At 43.8% G+C, this 19,227-nt stretch overlaps 1 protein-coding gene across 1 annotated transcript in view; it reads right to left on the bottom strand.

The window, feature by feature from the left end:
- SEC14L1 (SEC14 like lipid binding 1) overlaps positions 1–19,227 on the bottom strand; it is a 51,901-nt gene that overhangs the window by 12,505 nt on the left and 20,169 nt on the right. The window contains exons 3-7 of the mRNA XM_082678023.1: positions 4,901–5,050; positions 4,655–4,786; positions 3,286–3,414; positions 2,307–2,541; positions 948–1,057 (exon numbers count right to left, since the gene is read on the bottom strand). Of these exons, the coding sequence (XP_082534149.1) occupies positions 948–1,057; positions 2,307–2,541; positions 3,286–3,414; positions 4,655–4,786; positions 4,901–5,050 (756 nt within the window). The remainder of the gene's footprint in view (positions 1–947; positions 1,058–2,306; positions 2,542–3,285; positions 3,415–4,654; positions 4,787–4,900; positions 5,051–19,227) is intronic.

The following is a 19,227-nucleotide window of genomic DNA, read 5'->3' as shown; positions in this document are numbered from 1 at the left end:
CCCGTGGACTGGCTGCCCTTGACCCCGGCCACGCACTCACTGCCACATGCTGCTGGTGCACAGATGGGGGAGATGTGGTTGGCACCCCCTAACTACCCCACTCCTGGGAAAATAAAGCACTGAGATGGCATCACCTTCTCTCAGAAAGGAGCACCGTTACAAGGAAGTGGCTAGGAATGGCGGTTCCAGAACCTAAAGGCCTGGCTTCGACCCCAGCCCACCACTCACTACAAGACAGAGCCTGGGCAAGTTACTGAACTCCTCTGTGTGTACCACGGGGCTGATAAAAACAGCACCACCTCACAGGGCTGCTGGGAGGATTTAATTAAGATCTTAAAAGAGAGGCTGGTGCACGGTCAGCACACAACAAATGGCAGCTCTTACCACAGGGGCTGTGTTCTCAATCACTAACACAAACGGTCCTCAGATGCTGGCCGCTGGTGACCAGGACTGACGGACTTAGAGGGCAGGCCAGCGAGTGAATAACACCCCGACACACAAATCCCTCTGCTCCTACTAGTCCCCGTCAGCTGGAGGATTACAAAAATCTAATTCCTGATGAGGCTGCTTACCAAAACCCTCAAAATCAAAGCCCAGACAGTTCGAACCTCGGAATAATCTGTGAACCACTTCCAAACCTTCTGAAAATTAAATGTATGAATACTTGGAATACAATATTGCTTTGCAACTGGACATATAATTGTTTTTCAGCAAGTCCATTCTCTGTAACATCTACAAAAGTACAGCTAATTATACACAGTAGGGGACCATAACTTGCCACGAAAGACTCGGATGCCACACACGGGGATACGGATTCAATGACTTTTAGACTGGAAGGGACATTCCCAGCTATGGCAATCGGGCACATTTACTCTGAGTCACTATGAACAGGACCAGGGATCCGAGGTTTCACAACAGCGCCCCTGCACATGAGTGTGAATTCTCACTTTGCCCTTGTGGGTCTCCTGGAGCCACTGGCGAAGTCGGATCAGGCAGCTCTCCTGCAGTGGAGTCAGGTCACCCAGGTATCTCTTGATGTAGTCTGCGTCTAGTTTGTCTGGAATATAAATTACAGGACATCATTTACAACAAAGAACACAGAAGCTCGAAGGCTTCCAAAGTCCTCCTGCTTGGTGACGTTCCTGTGTGGTCCCGGAGTCTGAGAGGTGACGGAACCACAGGGACGGGGGACTCTAACCAGCTACCCTAGAGACCCCCAATGACAGTCTTTAAGCCCAATCACTGCCAGAGCCACACAGAAACGTGCCGATTCCTTTACACGCCCCGACTACCACCAGATCAACTCTGCTTGCAAGATATCAACTCTATTCATGACAGAATGACAGCTGTTACAGATATTTAATGATATTTAATTCAAAGTTACATAAGGAGGACGCACATCATATAAAACTACGAAATAAAACAAACAAGTGGATCTAGACCTATTTTGGATGTTCAAGAACACAAGAAATCTTCCTCATAAGGTAACATAAACTGGAAGAATGAGATTTCAAATTAAGCATAGCAAAGAAAAATTCCCAAAGTGAAAAATAAAACGTATTTTTGCCAAACCAACTAAAATACCTGCCACCCGTTGAAAAGTAACCAAGGGCACAGCTGAGCCGCAGAAAAGAAGGTATGGAAAGATAAATGCCAATAATTCAACAAAACTTATGAGGGCAGAATTTTCTTGTATTTTCTTATTTTACAATGGGCACAAGTTTGAGAAATAAAAAAGAGGTGTGTGCGCGTGTGTGTGCGTGCGTGCACGCGCACGGGCATAACGCACGAGAAAGGCGGCACAGCGTGGTGGAGCCCGCACTGAGCCTCAGTTAACTCATGTATAAAATGTGAACAGTAAGCATTTCCTACCTAAAAGGAACGATCATGAAATGAGTGAACATTCATAAAGTGCTTAGAACAGTGCCTTGAATCTAGTAAGCCTAAAATGTGTTTGGTGATGATATAATTGTGTTAGAAAGATCAGTTCCTACCTTACAATTCCCTGAAGATACCTTCAACTGAAATGAAAAACGTTTCCTGGTCTCAGTAAAAGAATAACTTGATATGTCCCTTCCTGCCCATTTTTTAAAAACTCATAAAAATAAGAAAAACTTATTTTTTTTTTAGAAGGAAGTTTCTTCATTCTAAGAGAAAAATAAAATCAATGTGTTATATAAGCCAGAGGAAAGGGGACAGTAACGAGATCAATTTTCTGCTCGTGTAACCTCTAAGCGTCCCGAGAGGCAATGGCTCGAGGTAAGCCTGGAGTCTTGCTCTCAGAGCGAAGCCTCGCTCAGACCCACCGTCAGGGGTCCCCACCGCGGGCTCAGGCACCCCGCTCGGGGTGCTGAGGGGCTCGCTGCTCAGCCCTTCCTTTAGCGCAGGGTCTGGGACCACTACAGCCAACGGCGCTGCTGGTTTCTTGCAGGATGAGGACATCTCTGAAGAGGGTGCAAGGGAAGGTGGAGTCCAGCGGGGCACAAACGTGATGCCTTCTTCTTCTAGCTGACGAAGGTAGTACTCAATGATCTCTTTTCCCTTTGAAGCAAAAGCGGTTTTAAAGTTAGTATATACTGAGTTTTCAAATTATTCATCCCTCACGGGTTTTTAAAACCATGATAAAAACTGAGTTACATAAATAGGAAAAAGAAAAGCCAAATGCCTTTGTGGCTTGTTTTTTTTTTTCATAATCTTACTTCCTCTTCTCTAAAGGTCTAGGAAATCATATCTAAGATGGAATTTTTTATATAACCAGTTAAAAGCACTGATTTACCACACTGGTACTCAACATGTGCTTTGTGTCTCAATCCAAATGCTTTCCAGTATCACTTAAAACAAGCCTTCAGAAAGCACTCCTAATCCCATACATACTGATACGTTTCGCAACCCAACTGCCACAATGATGAGCAGCAGCATGAAAACCAGAAGGAAAGGAAGACTCCAAGGAAGACGAACCTCACCTCTCAGCGCCTGGGACCCGAGAGACCCCCTGAAATGCCTCTTCAGGACAGCAGCGCCTTCACCCAGCAGGGCCCTGCTGGCCCGGGGCTGCTGGGGGCTGCTGCCCGGCCTGACTGCAGCGCTCACCTTTCCCAGAAAGCCCGGAAGGGGGGGGGGGGCAGGCCAGCGCCCGCAGACCCCTCCTCCTCAGTCCCCCAGCGACCAGCATCACCTGCAGCCCCGCCCACCCCTTCCACCCCCGGGAGCCCTGACTAACCCGTTCCCAGCCTCCCAAAGAGACTCCCGCCCACCCGCTTCCTTAAAATCCCAAGACAGACTCACTTTTTTAATGTTGCTGGTATACTGTTTCATTGCAATTTTTTCCACTGTACTTTCAAAACCAAAGAAAGATTTAATATCTAAACTTGCAGACTGTTCAAAACAGGTCCAATCTTCATTTTCAGGGTGAACCTGCAGGTAAAAGAGAAAGTATTCCCACTAATTATACTGACAACTGAGAATATCATTTGCTCCTCAGTCAACTGGTACCCAGGAGAAACACTTATTTTACTAATGATGTTATCATCATGAAAACAGCAGATGGAAAAATTACACAGAGAGGTTCAAATTCATGAAAAGGCTCAAATAATGTTTCTAAAATAGTCTAAAAGTGACTATTAGAAGGAGAGCTTCATTTTCGTTCTTGGTTCAGTCATTCATTCACCATATTCATCGAGCCATGTTCTCCACCATGAACAAAACCAAGATCCCTGCCTTGTGAAGCTTCCAGTCTAGCAGGAGGAGACTGACAACGGGCCACAAACATACAGGTAAGAAATGATATCATTGTTGAAGATAAGCACTATGGACAAAAGCCAAGTTGGTGCAGGTTAAAGGGATAGAGGGCAGGTTACAGAACCGAACAGGGTGCTCAGGGCTGGCTCCATCGAGAAGGGGAGAGCTGAGCGAAGCCGGAAGGAGGGAAGGACGGGAGTCAAGCGGAGGTCTGGGGGCAGAAGGAGCAGAGGTCCTCCGGGAAGTTCGCCTACACGACCACAGCCAGCGAGACAGCGGGCAGGCCGTGCCCAAGGCAGGCAGGACAGCAGAGGAGAGATGAGGAGAAAACAGGGCTTCACGAGCCACTGCAAGGCCTCTGGGCTTTTCCTCTGAGTGAAATGCAGAGACACTGCAGGTGTTTGAGCCCAAAGAAAGCATGACACGATCTGACATACTTTAAATGGATCACTTTGGATTCAGTGTCGAGGATACATTGTAGGAAAGTAAGGGTGGAAGCAGAGAGACCTATTAGGTTTTTCCAATAATCTGGTCAGAGAAGTTCTTGAAAAAGGGTGGTGAGCAGTGAAGACGGGGGGCAGATAAACACACTCGGCTCCAATCTTCGGGGGACACAGTAGTCTGGGTCCCTCAATACACATTTCTAAAGTGTCAGAGTGGCCAGAAAAGACGTGGCATATTAAAGAACAAGTCAGGCCATCACTTGGCCACCTGAACTGCGACAACAATGTAATCCACCCTGCAGTACACCACACCTGCCGCTCCCGCTCGTCAGAAACCGGTGACTTTATGTGATGAAGAACTGCCCTCTCAGACAGAGGCAGCCCTCACGCACTGCTTAAAGCAGTGGCCAAACAACTCTCAGAAGCTCCGCGCCAGCACACTCTGCGCCTCTGCCTGAGCGCCGGTTACTCACGCTGTAGCAGCAGTGCTCGTTGATGATGACGCGGTTAGAAAACGTTTCATTACGGGCCTCAATGTGCAAAGTACGTTCCCGAGAATTCAGTGAGTTTTTCTGGATAAAATAAACATAATCGACTCCTGCAATCTTTAAAACAGAAACAGAAAGAAAACGGGTTAATAACAAGAGCAACAGAAGCTATAAGCATAAGTTCATTTTGGTTTTGGGGGGACTGCCTTTTAAGGTGTCCTTTTCAGTTACCTTTTTCAACAGTCTAGGGGCATCTATATCCAGTTTGCAGCGCCTTTCTATAACATGAATAGCCCCATCTTCACTCTTGAATTCATTCACAGTGTCACTGTCCACAAACATCGGAATCAAAGGACACGTAGGGAACCTCCTTTCATAGGCCTATGAATAAAATTTTTTAAAAAAGGAATTGAACAAAGATGCAACCTGACAGTCTGTCTTTGACAGTCTCCCTGGAATAAAATCACCTCTTAATACATGGCAACACGTTACATCACAGCCATCTTCATCTTTACACCTTAAGCTTTCGTGATTTTAAAAAGAAAAAGACATTCAACGTTAATGGACTGCAAGACTCAATATAGTAAAGACGTCAATTTTCTCCACGTGGATATAGAGTTTTAACAAATTCCTATCAAAATCACAGCAAGATTTTCTTCTGTAGCTTATAGACAAGATTTAAAAATTTATATGGAAAGGAGAAAGAACGAAAATAGCCAAAACAATTCTGAAAAAGAAGACCACATCGGGAGGCATCCCTCTCCTGGGGATTAAAGCTTACTACACGGCTACAGGAATCCAGGCTTCGTGCACGGGTGGAGGGAAAGACACACAGGTCAACGGACAGAGCAGAGAGCCACAAGCTGACCCACACAAACATGCCAACTGACTTTTTTTTTTAACAAAGCTGCAAAAGCAATTCAATGGAAGAAGGATGGCCTTTTCACACATATTACTGGAGAAATTACACACCCACAGGCAAAAAAAAAAAAAGGCCTCGACCCCTCGACCTAACCCCACACCTTACATAAAAATTATATCAAAGTGGATCATAAACTTAAACATTTCTGTAACATTCTTGAAATGACAAAATTATAGAAATGGATAACAGATGAGTGGTTACCAGGGGTTAAAGAAGGGCGGGGGGTGGGAGGGCAGTGGGTGTGACTACAATAGGGCAACAAGACGGGGGCACTTGGGAGATGTTCTGTCTTGACTGCATCATGTCAATATCCTGGTTGTGATGATGTACAACAGTTTCCCTGGATGTTACCATTTGGGGAAGACGGGTAGAGAGCACATGGAATCGCTCCATAATATTCCTTGGGAATAATATGTTATTAATATACTATGAGTCTACCATTATCTCAAAATGAAAAAAACTTAATTTAGAAAAAAGAAAGAAAAAGACTTGCTACATAATTCATCCAAACTTTTAGAAAATGTACTTAGGCACCAGATTTAGTTTGCTCTGTAGCAATCTGTGAAGATTACCGAAGATACTGTTGAATTCACACTAAAACCTAAGCCATCCAAAGGATCACAGGTGTGCAAACACAGGAAACCACAGGGCATGGGATGACAAGTGTCTGGCCGTAAGAAGAAACCTAAAAAAGGCCCAGGGCTCGCCTCGCAGTTCTGCTCCCCCTATAATAAAGGACGGTACCATGAGATGTTGTCATGTTAGATTGACGGACGCCACTCCCCTCTTAGGCGGGAGTAGAAACGGAGGCAAGGGGAATTGAGACACCCCATCTTTAATGACAAGCAAGCACAGATTTAAGGAAGAAATTTACGGTGTTGAAAGATTAATGAAAGTGTGGAAATGGCACAGACTGCTCTGACTGCACTTCTAACAAGGTGCACGTGGTTTCAGAACACCATCATACTAAAAAAGTTGGCCTTCTTGGAGAAGTTCCCTGAAGTTCCCCTTCAACAGGCTCGACCATTTGAACGTAAGTACACTCATCACACGAGCGGTCACAGAAGACCCTGTAAAACACCAGAGTGACCTAGCAATTCCTCCACCCAGGATGTTCACGACCATTTCATTCCAAGTAATTCTCAGTTTTCTGGTATCTCATCTTCTCTCCATAACATTATAAAGTTACCCCAATCTGAAAAATGTATGCTGCCCTCCTGCTCTTTATATATTTATACTGTACCAAGCTAGGCAACATGGGAGGAAGGGGAAGAGGAAGCGGACAGTTCGGGAAACAGTGTCAGGGAAATACACAGGAGTGTCCTAAGAATAGCAAGTGCTGTAAGGGCTCAAGAAGAAGAAAACACACAGCTTAGAGGAACAGAGGGACGGAGGCTTCGGAAGGCTTCCAGCGAGAGGAGGCATTTACACCGGGCCTCAAAGCATGGAAAGGGCTGCTCATAGTCAGCGATGAGGGGAGAACATTCCCAGGAAAGAGACCCCAGGAGCGCGACTTCGAGGATACCTCGGGGCGTGAGCACAGAACCACAGCCGGCAGAGGAGGGAAACGGGGGCCTGCAGTGACGCCGTGACAAGGAACATCCCAGCTCAGCGCCAGCCGCGTAGCCAGGCCCCGAGAGCAAGACGGGGGTGGGGGGGGAGACCAGGACCAACAGGAGGCCCCGCCCTCTTCTGCAGGGAAGGAGGGAACGCTACCATGTGACCAGATGGTCAGGAAGGGAGGCAAAACCCACATGGTGACCAATTACATTTACTTTTTAAATGTTTTTACTTTGGGAGTTGAAAATATAATCTTCATGCTTATGTACTCCCCGCCATTCAAATACATTCTGAGTTCCGTGACTGCTACCATGGGATGATAAATCGCACGATAATTCCCTTAATGCATATTATAATAAACAACGTTTAAGAAGTTTATTCAGCCGCTGAGATCGTAACATAGATAATTTAGGCCTCCACGAGGCCCTAAAATTTGTTAGTATTAAGTACTGCACACACAAACAATTCTCGAAAAAAAAATTGCTGACTATCATTTGTTCTACACACTGACACTGTCTAAACTGACTTTTAAATTTTACTACATTAAAAAAAAAAACTGGCTTTGTCCATTGCAGCACTATGACATATCAAGAAACTGAGAATACAAGGGCTTCAAACAAAACAATTCTTTTTAAGTTACATAAAAGGTAGAGTAAGCACTTAGCAAGAAACAACCTAGGCTCGGATCTCTCCTATTTAAGTACCTGTTATATATCATTTTCAAAATACCCACATCTTTAAATTCTTGAAATAGAGTGGTCAGCATAAGGCATTACCCACACAAGCTAGCCCTGAATTTAAAACATAGTAAAAACTTTCCATTCCCTGTAAAATTATCCCTCCATGCAGATTCATATTTGCAGAGACATCCATTTTTACCTCGGTATGCCCCAACCAAATGGCATCTGAGGTATCCAGGCTAACGAGCCACTAATACAGGAATCGGTATGCTCCTCTCCAAAGCTCTGTCGTGGTGGAAAGTGGTTGGTAAGCATCTACCCTCCTTCCTCCACATCCGTCACCCTGCCACCAGATGCAGGGTGACACTCAGCCACAGGGCAGAGACCAAGTCCGTTTTCTCTTTGATTATCCAGGAGAACAAGGACCTTACTCAATGCCTAGTAAGAAGAGAGTCACTGTTCAATAAACATTTTTTGAAATACGGAATAAAAGCTTCCTAAATAAACCAATGAATCCAGCTTTTTGCTTCTGTGCTCACTTACCCTGGCCTTTCAGAGATATGTGAGGTTAATGAGTCCTGCGTACTGTTAGCATAGAAAACCCTAACTTTCTAGAGGGTTAAGGAAAAGGAAGACTGCAAGAAGTTGACCAAACTTTAGTCTCTGAAACTGCTTAGGATACCAGTACCCTAGTTTTCCAGCATGAACTACAACCTGTAAAGTTTCTGGAGCCTCTGAAAAAGAGCAGCATTCTGATTTTATTCAAAATAAAATATATAATATTATTAATATAATTAATATATGTTCTAGCTCCATCCACAGGAAGGGCCTACAAGTGATGACACCTCAGCTGCCATGAGCAAACTTGGCATCCAGATCTTGTTTCCTAAATACCATTCCCTACTAGAAAGGAAGCTGTGCTCCCTGGAGAAATGGCTGATCACAAGTCTGGAGCAAGGAAAGGTCAAGGTTAGTCTGAAGTATTTCTTACCAGAAATCAAGGAAGTGCTCAATGACTGATGGGGAACCAGCCTGAAGGGGTTCCACTTGCCAATCCCGGGATAATTTGAGCAACATAAAGAAAAAAGGTGGTAAAGCTTTATAAATCATAGAGTGATCCTCAAGAAATATGGGCGGGGGAGGAAATTTTACAGAAAAAGATCACCTAATAATCATAGAAGGAATGACAGAATTAGAAAAAATCATCATTCTGCAACTGTCAATTTATAATAACTGATTCAGGCAAGGATCATAAATGGTTGCTACAGAAAGGTAGTCGCTGGAAGATACCACAGTCTCAAATTATCGTCCTGCCGATCATTAGTGACAAAGGCACAATGGTACCTTTATAATGGAAAGATCTAGTAGACATCACCTTAACCAAACGATTGCACTTGGGACAATCTGACAATCCAATGGTTGCAATGGAAGCACACACAAACCCACGAAGTCCTCACGACGCAAAGGGCAAACTAAAGCTAATCGTGGGGAGCAATCAGACGAATCCAAATTGTGGAATATTCTACAAAATAACCAGCCCGGACGCTTAGAAAAGAAAAACTGTCCACGTCTTGAAAGGTGGACAAAGAAAGCAGGGACGTGTCTACAATAAAGACAACTGAAGAGACAGGACTATGGAATGCAATGCTGTCCTGGTTCCTGGATTGGAATAAAAATAACTCTATGTACTCCTTATTAAATAATATTATTCTATCAGTCTCAAATTTCTCAGGTGTGATAATGATGACAGTTATGTAAGGAGAACATCTATTCTTCAGTATTTAGGGCAAAAGTGTTAATATGCAGCTTACTTTCAAATGGTTCTGCAAAAAAAAAAAATATATGGTGTGTGTGTGTGAAAAAGCGAGATAAAGCAAATGTGCTAATTTACCTGGGTGAAATGTATACAGGTGCTCACTATACTTTATCAACTTTTTTTTTAAATGACATTTGTTGTTGCCTTTTTTAAAATATTTATTTATTTGGCCGCGCTGGGTCTTAGTTGCGGCACACAGGATCTTTGTTGCAGCATGCAGGATCTTTAGTCGCTGCATGTGGGATCTAGTTCCCTGACCAGGGATCGAACCCAGCCCCCTGCAATGGGAGCGCAGAGCCTTAGCCACTGGACCACCAGGGAAGTTCCTTTTTCAACTGTTTTTTAATAGAAATTTTTCAAATTAGAAAGCTGGGAAAAATATTAATAGGAAAAGGTAACCCTGGGGGGAAGTCCTCACGTAAACCAACAGTGCTTTTCCAAGTAACTGATTAAATACAACATTGTCCCATTTTATACGTGAAAATGTACACAACTTTTAGGTTTGCCCACAGCCCTAACCCAAGGCGCACCTGCTCCTCCTTGTGGGGCCTCCTGCCCGCGGCCGTCCACTGCAGTTCGGAGGAGACGCAGGCCCAGGGAGCTCCAGCTTATGGTTTTTCAAGAGAAGCCAGCAATCCGGATTTTATGAAGCTTCCCTATTTTTATAAAACCCTGTTTGGTCCAAAGAGCCCACACTAGCAGGCCTTCAATATTATCTCCGCAGGAAGAAATCTCTAGGAGAGAAGTGAGGAAGAACCCCATATTTCAACGCTCACCAGGTTCCAACCACTGCGTCAGAAAAGCAGAGGTTAACTTTCAAATGTCTTATTTTTTTGCCAACTATCTGCAATATTATCAAGTCATTTCCTAATCACACTCGATATTTAACAAATACAAAAATCAAGAAAGGCTGAACAAAAGTAACTCTTCCAGAAGTAGTTTCTTCAGAGGGGGAGAAATGTTCTTTGATGTCTCCTCTTAAAAGGAAAAATTACTTTTGGAAGAGGAATAACCATTGTAGTCATTTGCTCACTCTTTTTGTCTAACTTAGTGATCGTTTCAGTGGTAGAAGCAGCACTAAAGCCTTGTCCACTTGCCCCTGAGAGGAGAGCTGCTCCTGGGTAGCAACTCCCCCCCACCTTCCTACACCCACTCTTCCTCCTTCAAAAGGGTTCTGAGCCTGCAATTTGGGAGCTTGGAAACAGTACTTTCGGTTTTTAACCAACCTCCGAATGCAATTGTGACATATTAAAAGCTGGTACTGTGCCAAAGAAAACCATATTTTAGTGAAGACATTTCAACTTGTGCATTAATGAGCTTAACACTGCATAGTGCCAGGAAAACCCATTTAAAAGAAATTCCATTTAAAGAACCTACCTTTAAATTGAACTATGTTCATACCCAATTTAGCCAACAAACTAAGCCCGTTGCTTTCCCTCACCTTGTCTATCCTGTGGCACCAGGCTTGACCCTCATGAACAGATAGGGTTCCACCCTGGAAAGAATCAGTAAGTGAAAAAGCTAACCATGGCTTAAGTCTCTCTTAGAAGGTGCCAGTGTTCAAAGAAATATACAACATATCAAGAAAACATGGCAAGTTGATCAAAGTCCCTCAGAGTTATATTTCTACAATTCACGGAGTCTCAAAACAACAGCTACGTAAAGAGGGCCTACCATAACGCAGCCCTAGGCTAAGGTTCTGGAAAACACTCGAGTGGAAGACACAGAAACATACGACTGTACACAAGGGCAGCAGAGAGGCCCCAGGGAGAGGTGAGCCACCACCGAAGGGGCTGTATGACAACAACGTCCCGGCTGGGTGGTTCCAGAGGCTTCTCGGAGGAAGTACGTCTGCCGGGGGTCTTCAAGGGTGGGCAGCTTTACAGAAGTAACCCAAAGGGAAGGAAACATCCCTGGTGGCAGGGACAGGAGCAGAACCAAAAGGAAGCCAAGCTGGACGAGCCCCGGGGAGCAGCTAGAGCGCGAGGGTCGCTGCCCCGACAGCGGCAAGCTCCACGTCTGTGGCTGAAACTCAAGAGCAGACAAACGTCCAAGCTAATTCCAGACGTGAAACGTGACAACTGCCCAGGGAACCCGGGGCCTGGCACTGCACCTTGTCCCAGTTCAGCCCTCGGTGGGCCCTCACACTCCACCCCTAAGCCGAGGTTCCAAATCACAGGCCATTTGTGAATAAATGTGTTCATACTCAACAAGATATGGATAAAACCAAAATTTGTAGAAATCTGAGCCCTTTTAAAGAAAAGTTACAATCCAGTTAGTCATGATATACTTCATTCATCCAAATACTTATTGACAACCCTATCATATTAGCTATTTTCAAACCAGTACAAGACCAACAAAGGAACAACGGTCACATGGCACACACAGCTGTAGTAGTAAGTGCTGCATTTAACCCAGTCATTTCCCTCAATCACCCGTCTTCAGATAGACCAGTGTATCAAGTCACAACAACAGGCTGTATACCCACCGGTAAAATCAAACAAGGAAATAAAATGATTATACTAAAACTAAAAAGATATATATAAAAATTTAATATACTCCAAGCCATTTCCCTTTAAGATCAAACATATCTGACGTTTAAATTATGAATTTCATCTTAGACAACCTCAAATTCCATGGTCCTGATAACACTTTTTTTTAAATTAATTTTTATTGGAGTATAGTTGCTTTACAATGTTCTGTTGGTTTCTACTGCACAGCAAAATGAATCAGCCACACACATGCATACATCCCCTCCTTTTTGGATTTCCCTCCCATTTAGGTCACTGCAGAGCATTAAGTAGAGTTCCCTGTGCTATACACTATGTTCCCATTAGCCGTCTAGTTCATACATAGTATCAATCGTGTATAAGTGTCAGTCCCAACCTCCCAATCCACCCCACCCGTCCCTTTCCCCCTTGGTATCCACACATAACACACTTTTTCCAGCGGCAATACTTAGTCTGGAAAAGACATGAGTTCAACCTATGGTGCCATAATGTCTAAGGAAAGGGCACATAACCCAATAAGAGGTTGATTTCTTTTCTAGAACCTTCTCGTTGAAATGTGATTTTGATGAATATTGTGGAGGGCACAATTAGAGCTGAAAGAACAGATGGTGAATGCATTGCTCACATACCATGCACCAAAACTCTTGCAACTCCAAACATTTTAGACAGTTTTACCAGGAACGTATCCCTTTCTCCCAACACGCACTCCCACAGTGCACAATGATATAAACCAGCTCTGTTTACTTTTGATAAATGAGCCATTTCAACATACATTACTCTGCACAACAGAGGGGGAATGCGCAAACACTGAGAAGAAACGTGGGGAATTTTGCACCAACACATCACAGTTTCTTTCACTCATAAATCCACTCCTTTGCTTCAACGGTCCTAAACATGAAATATTTTTGTTAAAGGATAAGACACTTCAGAACTGCTTCTAAAATCCAAATCTCTTCTCTTGGGAAACAGCACACAGACTCAGGGCCTTTGTGCCAATTGGCGTGTCAGGCCTGCATGAAGGAAAGTCACTACTTCCAGTGACCGTCTGTGTCCTCTGCACTTCACTCACACCTTTACCACCTGCCCCTTAACGGACCTTCGGACGACTATTACCAGGCAACAGTGACAATTCTAAAGGACCTGGTAAAAACTACCCACAAAATTAAAAGACTTCACACATAAAAAGTTTTAATTCCACAGAGAGGTCAATAATCTGATTTATCCATACTATGATATTTTAAAATAGTATCCAAAAAGAAAAAAACAGTAGTAGGGTTTTTTTGTTTTTTGTTTTATTTTGGCTGCGTTGGGTCTTCATTGCTGCATGCAGGCTTTCTCTAGTTGTGGTGAGCAGGGGCTACTCTTTGGGATGTGCAGGCTTCTCATTACAGTGGCTTCTCTTGTTGCGGAGCACAGGCTCTAGGCTCATGGTCTTCAGTAGCTGCAGCACGCGGGCTTCAGTAGTTGTGACACGTGGGTTCAGTAGTTGCGGCTCACAGGCTTAGTTGCTCCACAGCATGTGGGATCTTCCCGGATCAGGAATCAAACCCGTGTCCTCTGCATTGGCAGGCGGATTCTTTACCACTGCGCCACCAGGGAAGTCCCAATACTAGGGTTTTTGATCTCTTAAATATCTGGTTCGTGATGCCCATGTACTTGACTCTACTCCAAAAGGCAGCATTCTTGCAGATCTGAATGACGAGTGGGATGGAAGTGCTCTGAACCCAAATTCAGGGCGATGGTCTCTTCCCAAACAGCCACATAAGTTGTTCCTAGAGAGTTCTACCAATTTTAAGATTTTTTTTTTTTTTTTAGTGGTACGCAGGCCTCTCACTGCTGTGGCCTCTCCCGTTGCGGAGCACAGGCTCCGGACGCGCAGGCTTAGCGGCCATGGCTCACGGGCCCAGCCGCTCCGCGGCACGTGGCACCTTCCCAGACTGGGGCACAAACCCATGTCCCCTGCATCAGCAGGCGGACTCTCAACCACTGCGCCACCAGGGAAGCCCCCATTTTAAGATTTTCTACCACAAATTTTCCTAATCCTTTGGGTCCTAGAAACAAGCACTAGTTCATGACCGCCCCCCCGCAAAAAAAAATATCAGCGAGCAAAGAAACAAAGGAGTGGGTATAACAGAGGAGCAGGCAAATATCAGCAAAGAACTGGGACGTCACCCATAGAGTATAACCGGACAGCGCCCGCCACCCCCGAACTCTCCCTGCAACATACTGTGAATCGTGGTTGCGATTTTACACTGCACATACGACAGTCACTGTCCTGCTAACAAACTGTTCCTGGTTCATGGGAAATGTCTACATGTTAATATTTTATAATGTTCAGCAAAAAGTACCATGGCATCTAAGTATCTGAGTCATCGCTATGAGGTCAAAACAAGTAGGAAAACAAAGAATTCTGCTTAGAAGAAAAAGAATCATCTAAACCTGCTTACAAACTGGCTTGTTCACATTGGCTAAAGCAAGACTAGCACAGGGCTCTTGCTTTAGATACAATGCACAACAAGAAGCCAGTCTCAGGTGGGCCCTGGTGGAAGACGGAGCAGACATTACCCCTTCTCTCCTTGCCAAACCTAACACATACGTGGGTGCTGTATCGTGAAAGCCGTGACTTAGCGAGGCCTTCCAGAATACTGTACCTCAAAGTTCTTGTAATGTGTTCCTCTTCAAGAATTTCCAGGCAAGACCACCTGCAAACTTTTGTTAACACAATTTAATAGACAGACAAAGTTACTGGGTTTTCAAATAAACTCAAAGGATAATCAGTATGCTTGATTAACTGCATCTTCTGCATGTTAATTTAGGTTAGAAAACGATAGCCACCCACACTTCTCCAACTGTGTCACTTTCTGAAAGATCTCAAGATTGACATCTAAGTCAATAGCCTGGGGGCTCCATACTTCCAGCGGGTTTATTTTCTTGAAGATAATCATTGATGACATTTCTGACTGGCTTATCTGGGGTCATCTGTCCTTTAAAGCACTGTCACTTGGTGCTCTGTGTCAGAGGTTCCCAAATTTCGGTTTACAGCACCCTTGGAATCTCAGCAACTTTTTCACAGTGCCCCAAGGCCAAAAGAAATACCATTTATTAGATTAGTAGGTCCAAACAATTTAAAAAGCATTTGTGTCTTAATAACTTAGTAAGCATTTGAAAGAAATAATGCACTTAAGTTGAAGGAAAAGATGTTTCTGTTTCATTCCTAAATGACCAGAACTACGTGCGGGTGCGCGCGCCTCTTAAGAATCAAGGTGGAGCCACACTGCTGCCCCAGTTTCCTGGAGTTGGACACCAACTCCTCTGAGGCACTTGCCTTTAGCACAGCAACCACTGCAACCCTAGCTTCACCAAGATGCGACACCATCAAAAGAAATGCAGTGTGATCCTGAAACCGTGAACTACCTGAACTAGGAGCCTGCAGTGTTTAAGAAATGTGGAGTGTCACTATGCTTCCTCAAAAATTAAAAATATCCCATAGCACTGGGGTGCTCTGGGGTGTCTCAGAGCACAGTTTGGGAACTGTGGCTCCAAGTGCTTTAAATTTTATTCATTCATTCACAAATCCCTTGCCTATAAATACATTATTCAAAATGCAAACAAATGAGCTTCAATCCAAGTGATTATCCTCTACTATCAAACTTTCAAAGGGTCCGGTGTTCAAGTTGAGTTTCCAATTTCTGCATAAAAGCCTTCAAAAATCTAAGAGAGGGGTGGGCAAGCCTTTGCCATAAGTGAAGGGCCAAATGGTAAATATTTTCAGCTTTCTGGGCCAGTCTCTGTGGCAAATATTCAATTCTGCCTTTTGAGGACAGAAACTGCCACAGACAATATGTGAACAAATTGAGTACAGTTGGGTTCCAATGAAACTGTATTTACAGAGACTGAAATTTGAATTTCATATACTTTTCACATGTCATAAAATAGTCTTTTGAATTTTTCCCAACCGCTAGAAAATGTAAGAATGATTTTTAGCTTGTGTACAAAAACAGACAGCAGGCCATCGTGTGCCCACTCCTGATCTAAGAGATTAACTGTAACAGGTTCCATTTAATTATTTTCTCACAAAAATTCAAGAGTTATTTTAAATGCCAACCAGTCAAAATTGTGAAGGACAAAAACTTGAAGTAAAATAGAAAGGACTATAAAACCAATGGACTGTCACTTACTGTACTTGTACTTAACTGTTCTCCGTTATACAGAGGGGTCCCAGCAAATGCACATCTAACTTACATACACAAATTGGACTATGTACATTGAACCCAGAAAAGAAAGTGGGGAGCAGGGGAGAGGAAAGAATGAATGTGAATAATGAAGGTAACTCCTACCATTCCACTCAATGGAATGCACTCCAGAACCATCTCTTCTATAACCTGCAGCCACCAACCACATGCGGCTATTTAAATTTAATTAAAAGCAAATAACATTAAAATTCAGTCCCTCAGTCTCACTGGCCACATTTCAAGTTCAAGAAGTTGCTCTGATCGTCTTGACTGACTCACCATGAATAACTTAAATCTGCAGCAAACATGCTGACCTGACAACTACATATCTCTGTCCTCGTTACTGTCCTTAGAATGTCTGTAAGGCTGTGGTGGCACATGCCCAAAATAATAAGGCTTATGACAAATTTCTTCTCTCCATGAAACCCAAGAGTCATTCGTACTTGTTGATAAATGAATCTAGTATGAGTTTCAAATCTGTTTGATCAACTAGGCTTTTTTAATTAAAGCCTTTTGTCTAGAAGTAGAATAGAAGGCTGCGCTACCTATTTAAAATTTTCTGGCATCAGAGGGAAATTTTTCAAAAAACAGGCAGCAGGGCTTCCCTGGTGGCGCAGTGGTTGAGAGTCCGCCTGCCAATGCAGGGGACACGGGTTCGTGCCCCAGTCCGGGACGATCCCACATGCCACGGAGCGGCTGGGCCCGTGAGCCATGGCCGCTGGGCCTGCGCGTCCGGAGCCTGCGTCCGCAACAGGAGAGGCCACAACAGTGAGGGGCCTGCGTACCGGGGCGGGGGGGTGGGGGGGAACAGGCAGCCTCTGAACGCACACCAATCATAAAGCCAACTTACAGGTAAACATCAGCTAATTCTTTCAAGGACAGCTGACTGAGGTGGCTCAAAGGCCTTTTCTGAAGAGATTCTGGGGGCAGAGGGACCACTGTCAGGCCACCGGCCCTGCCCCTCCCAGGTGTGGCCTCTGGAAGCCACACCTCCCACCCCTGCAATCTCCCTTCCTGTTCAACTCTTCCCCCAACTTTACCCACTGTATCCCTCCCTCTCTAGCTCCCCAAGAGTTAAAGATCTAGTTTTGTTTTCTGCCTAGAATATAACCTCAGTAACTGTTTTTTTCTTTCTTTCTTTTTTTCTTTTTTGGTTTACCAACTGAAAAGTAACCCTTTGTTTTCTAGTTTACAAATATTAATCCTAACTTGAAAATAAATGATAGGTTTTACTCTTGATTCTAACATCTAAAATATTAGAAAGATACTACTGAATGAAAAAGTATTATCTTTTTTTAATGCCTATGTTTTCCACTGCAATGTATACAAATAATGGAACACTCTTCAGCAATACAGTGTAATGAACTATCTTTCATCCACAATGAATGAATCCAAAATAATTATGCTGAATCAAAGAGGCTAGACAAAAAAAAAGGTTATGATTCTATTTCCGTAAAATTCTAGGAAATACAAACTAATTTATAGTAACAAAAGGCAAATCAGTGGTTGCCTGGAGGTGGAGGTGTGTTGGTATGGGAAGGAGGGAGAAATTACAATGGGACATAAAGCACTTTTGGGGTGATGGATACGCTCACTATCGTAATTATGGTGATGGTTTCACAGGTATACATATGTCAAAACTTATCCAACTATGTATTTTTAAAACATATAGTTTATTATTTGTCATTTATACTTCAATAAAGCTGAAAAAGCAATAAAAACACAAATACATATAGTTTTAAATGGAGGCCAACTCAGGGAAGCATTTCTAGTAGTGACCAGTATTTCCTGATAAAGAAGCTTGATGCGCCATCATCAGCACAGCTGGAAAACTCAAGGTTAAGTGAAAAGGAACGCAGCATAAAGGCTTTATTCACAATTGCCCAAAACTGGAAGCAAGCAAGATGTCCTACGAAAGGTGAATGGATAAACAGACAGTGTGTGGTACATCCACACAATGGAGTCTTATTCAGCAATAAAGAGAAATGGGCTATCGAGACACAAAAAGATGTGCTAGAAACTTAAATGATTATTGTTTAATGAAAGAAGCCTGTGTGAAAAGGCTGCAGAATGTATGATCCCACCTATCTGACGCTCTGGAAAAGGCAACACTACCGAGAGAATAAAAAGACCAGGGGCTGCCAGTGCTGGATGGGAGAAGGGAGGGACGAAGGGGTGGGGCACAGAGGAGTTATAGGGCAGTGAAACTACTCTGTAGGACACTGTCCTTGTGGACACGTGACATTACACATTTGTCAAAACCCCCAGGCCTGTACTAACAGAGAGTGAATCCTAATGTAGACAGTGGACTTTAGTTAATAATAACGTATAAACACTGGCTCACCAATTAAAACAAACACACTACGCAAGATGTTAATAATAGGGGAAGCTGTAGAGGGGTATATAGCAACTCTGTACTATCTGCTCAATTTTCTGTAAACCTAAAACTGCTCTAAAATCTATTAAATATGAAGAAAAGAGAAAGGGATCAAGTAACACCTTGGCCAAAGGTAAAAGCCTATTAGCTACCTGTGGTATAAAAAAAACAAAAAGAAAAAAACTTCTTCTAAGAAGAACCTAGAGAAATTCGTAACATCATTTATTCAACAAACATTCCCTCCAGTGCCCATGACAGGCACTGCAGAGCAGGCACCAGGGACGCAGGAATGGAAGGCCAGGGCCCACCCTGCCAAGAGCTCTCACCAAGGTGGGCAAGGGGGAAGGAGCCAGCACTGCCTCCCCACAGCCGCACCATAAGCAGGTTCATGAAGATTAACGCATGTACTGGGCAGACTCTTCCTGTGAAACAAGTTTCTCCCCACTTTAAAATGAGGAAAC

Source organism: Grampus griseus (assembly GCF_964374135.1).
Source record: "Grampus griseus genome assembly, chromosome: 20".
Classification (NCBI taxonomy): domain Eukaryota; kingdom Metazoa; phylum Chordata; class Mammalia; order Artiodactyla; family Delphinidae; genus Grampus; species Grampus griseus.
This window is presented reverse-complemented; position numbering and strand designations above follow the sequence as displayed.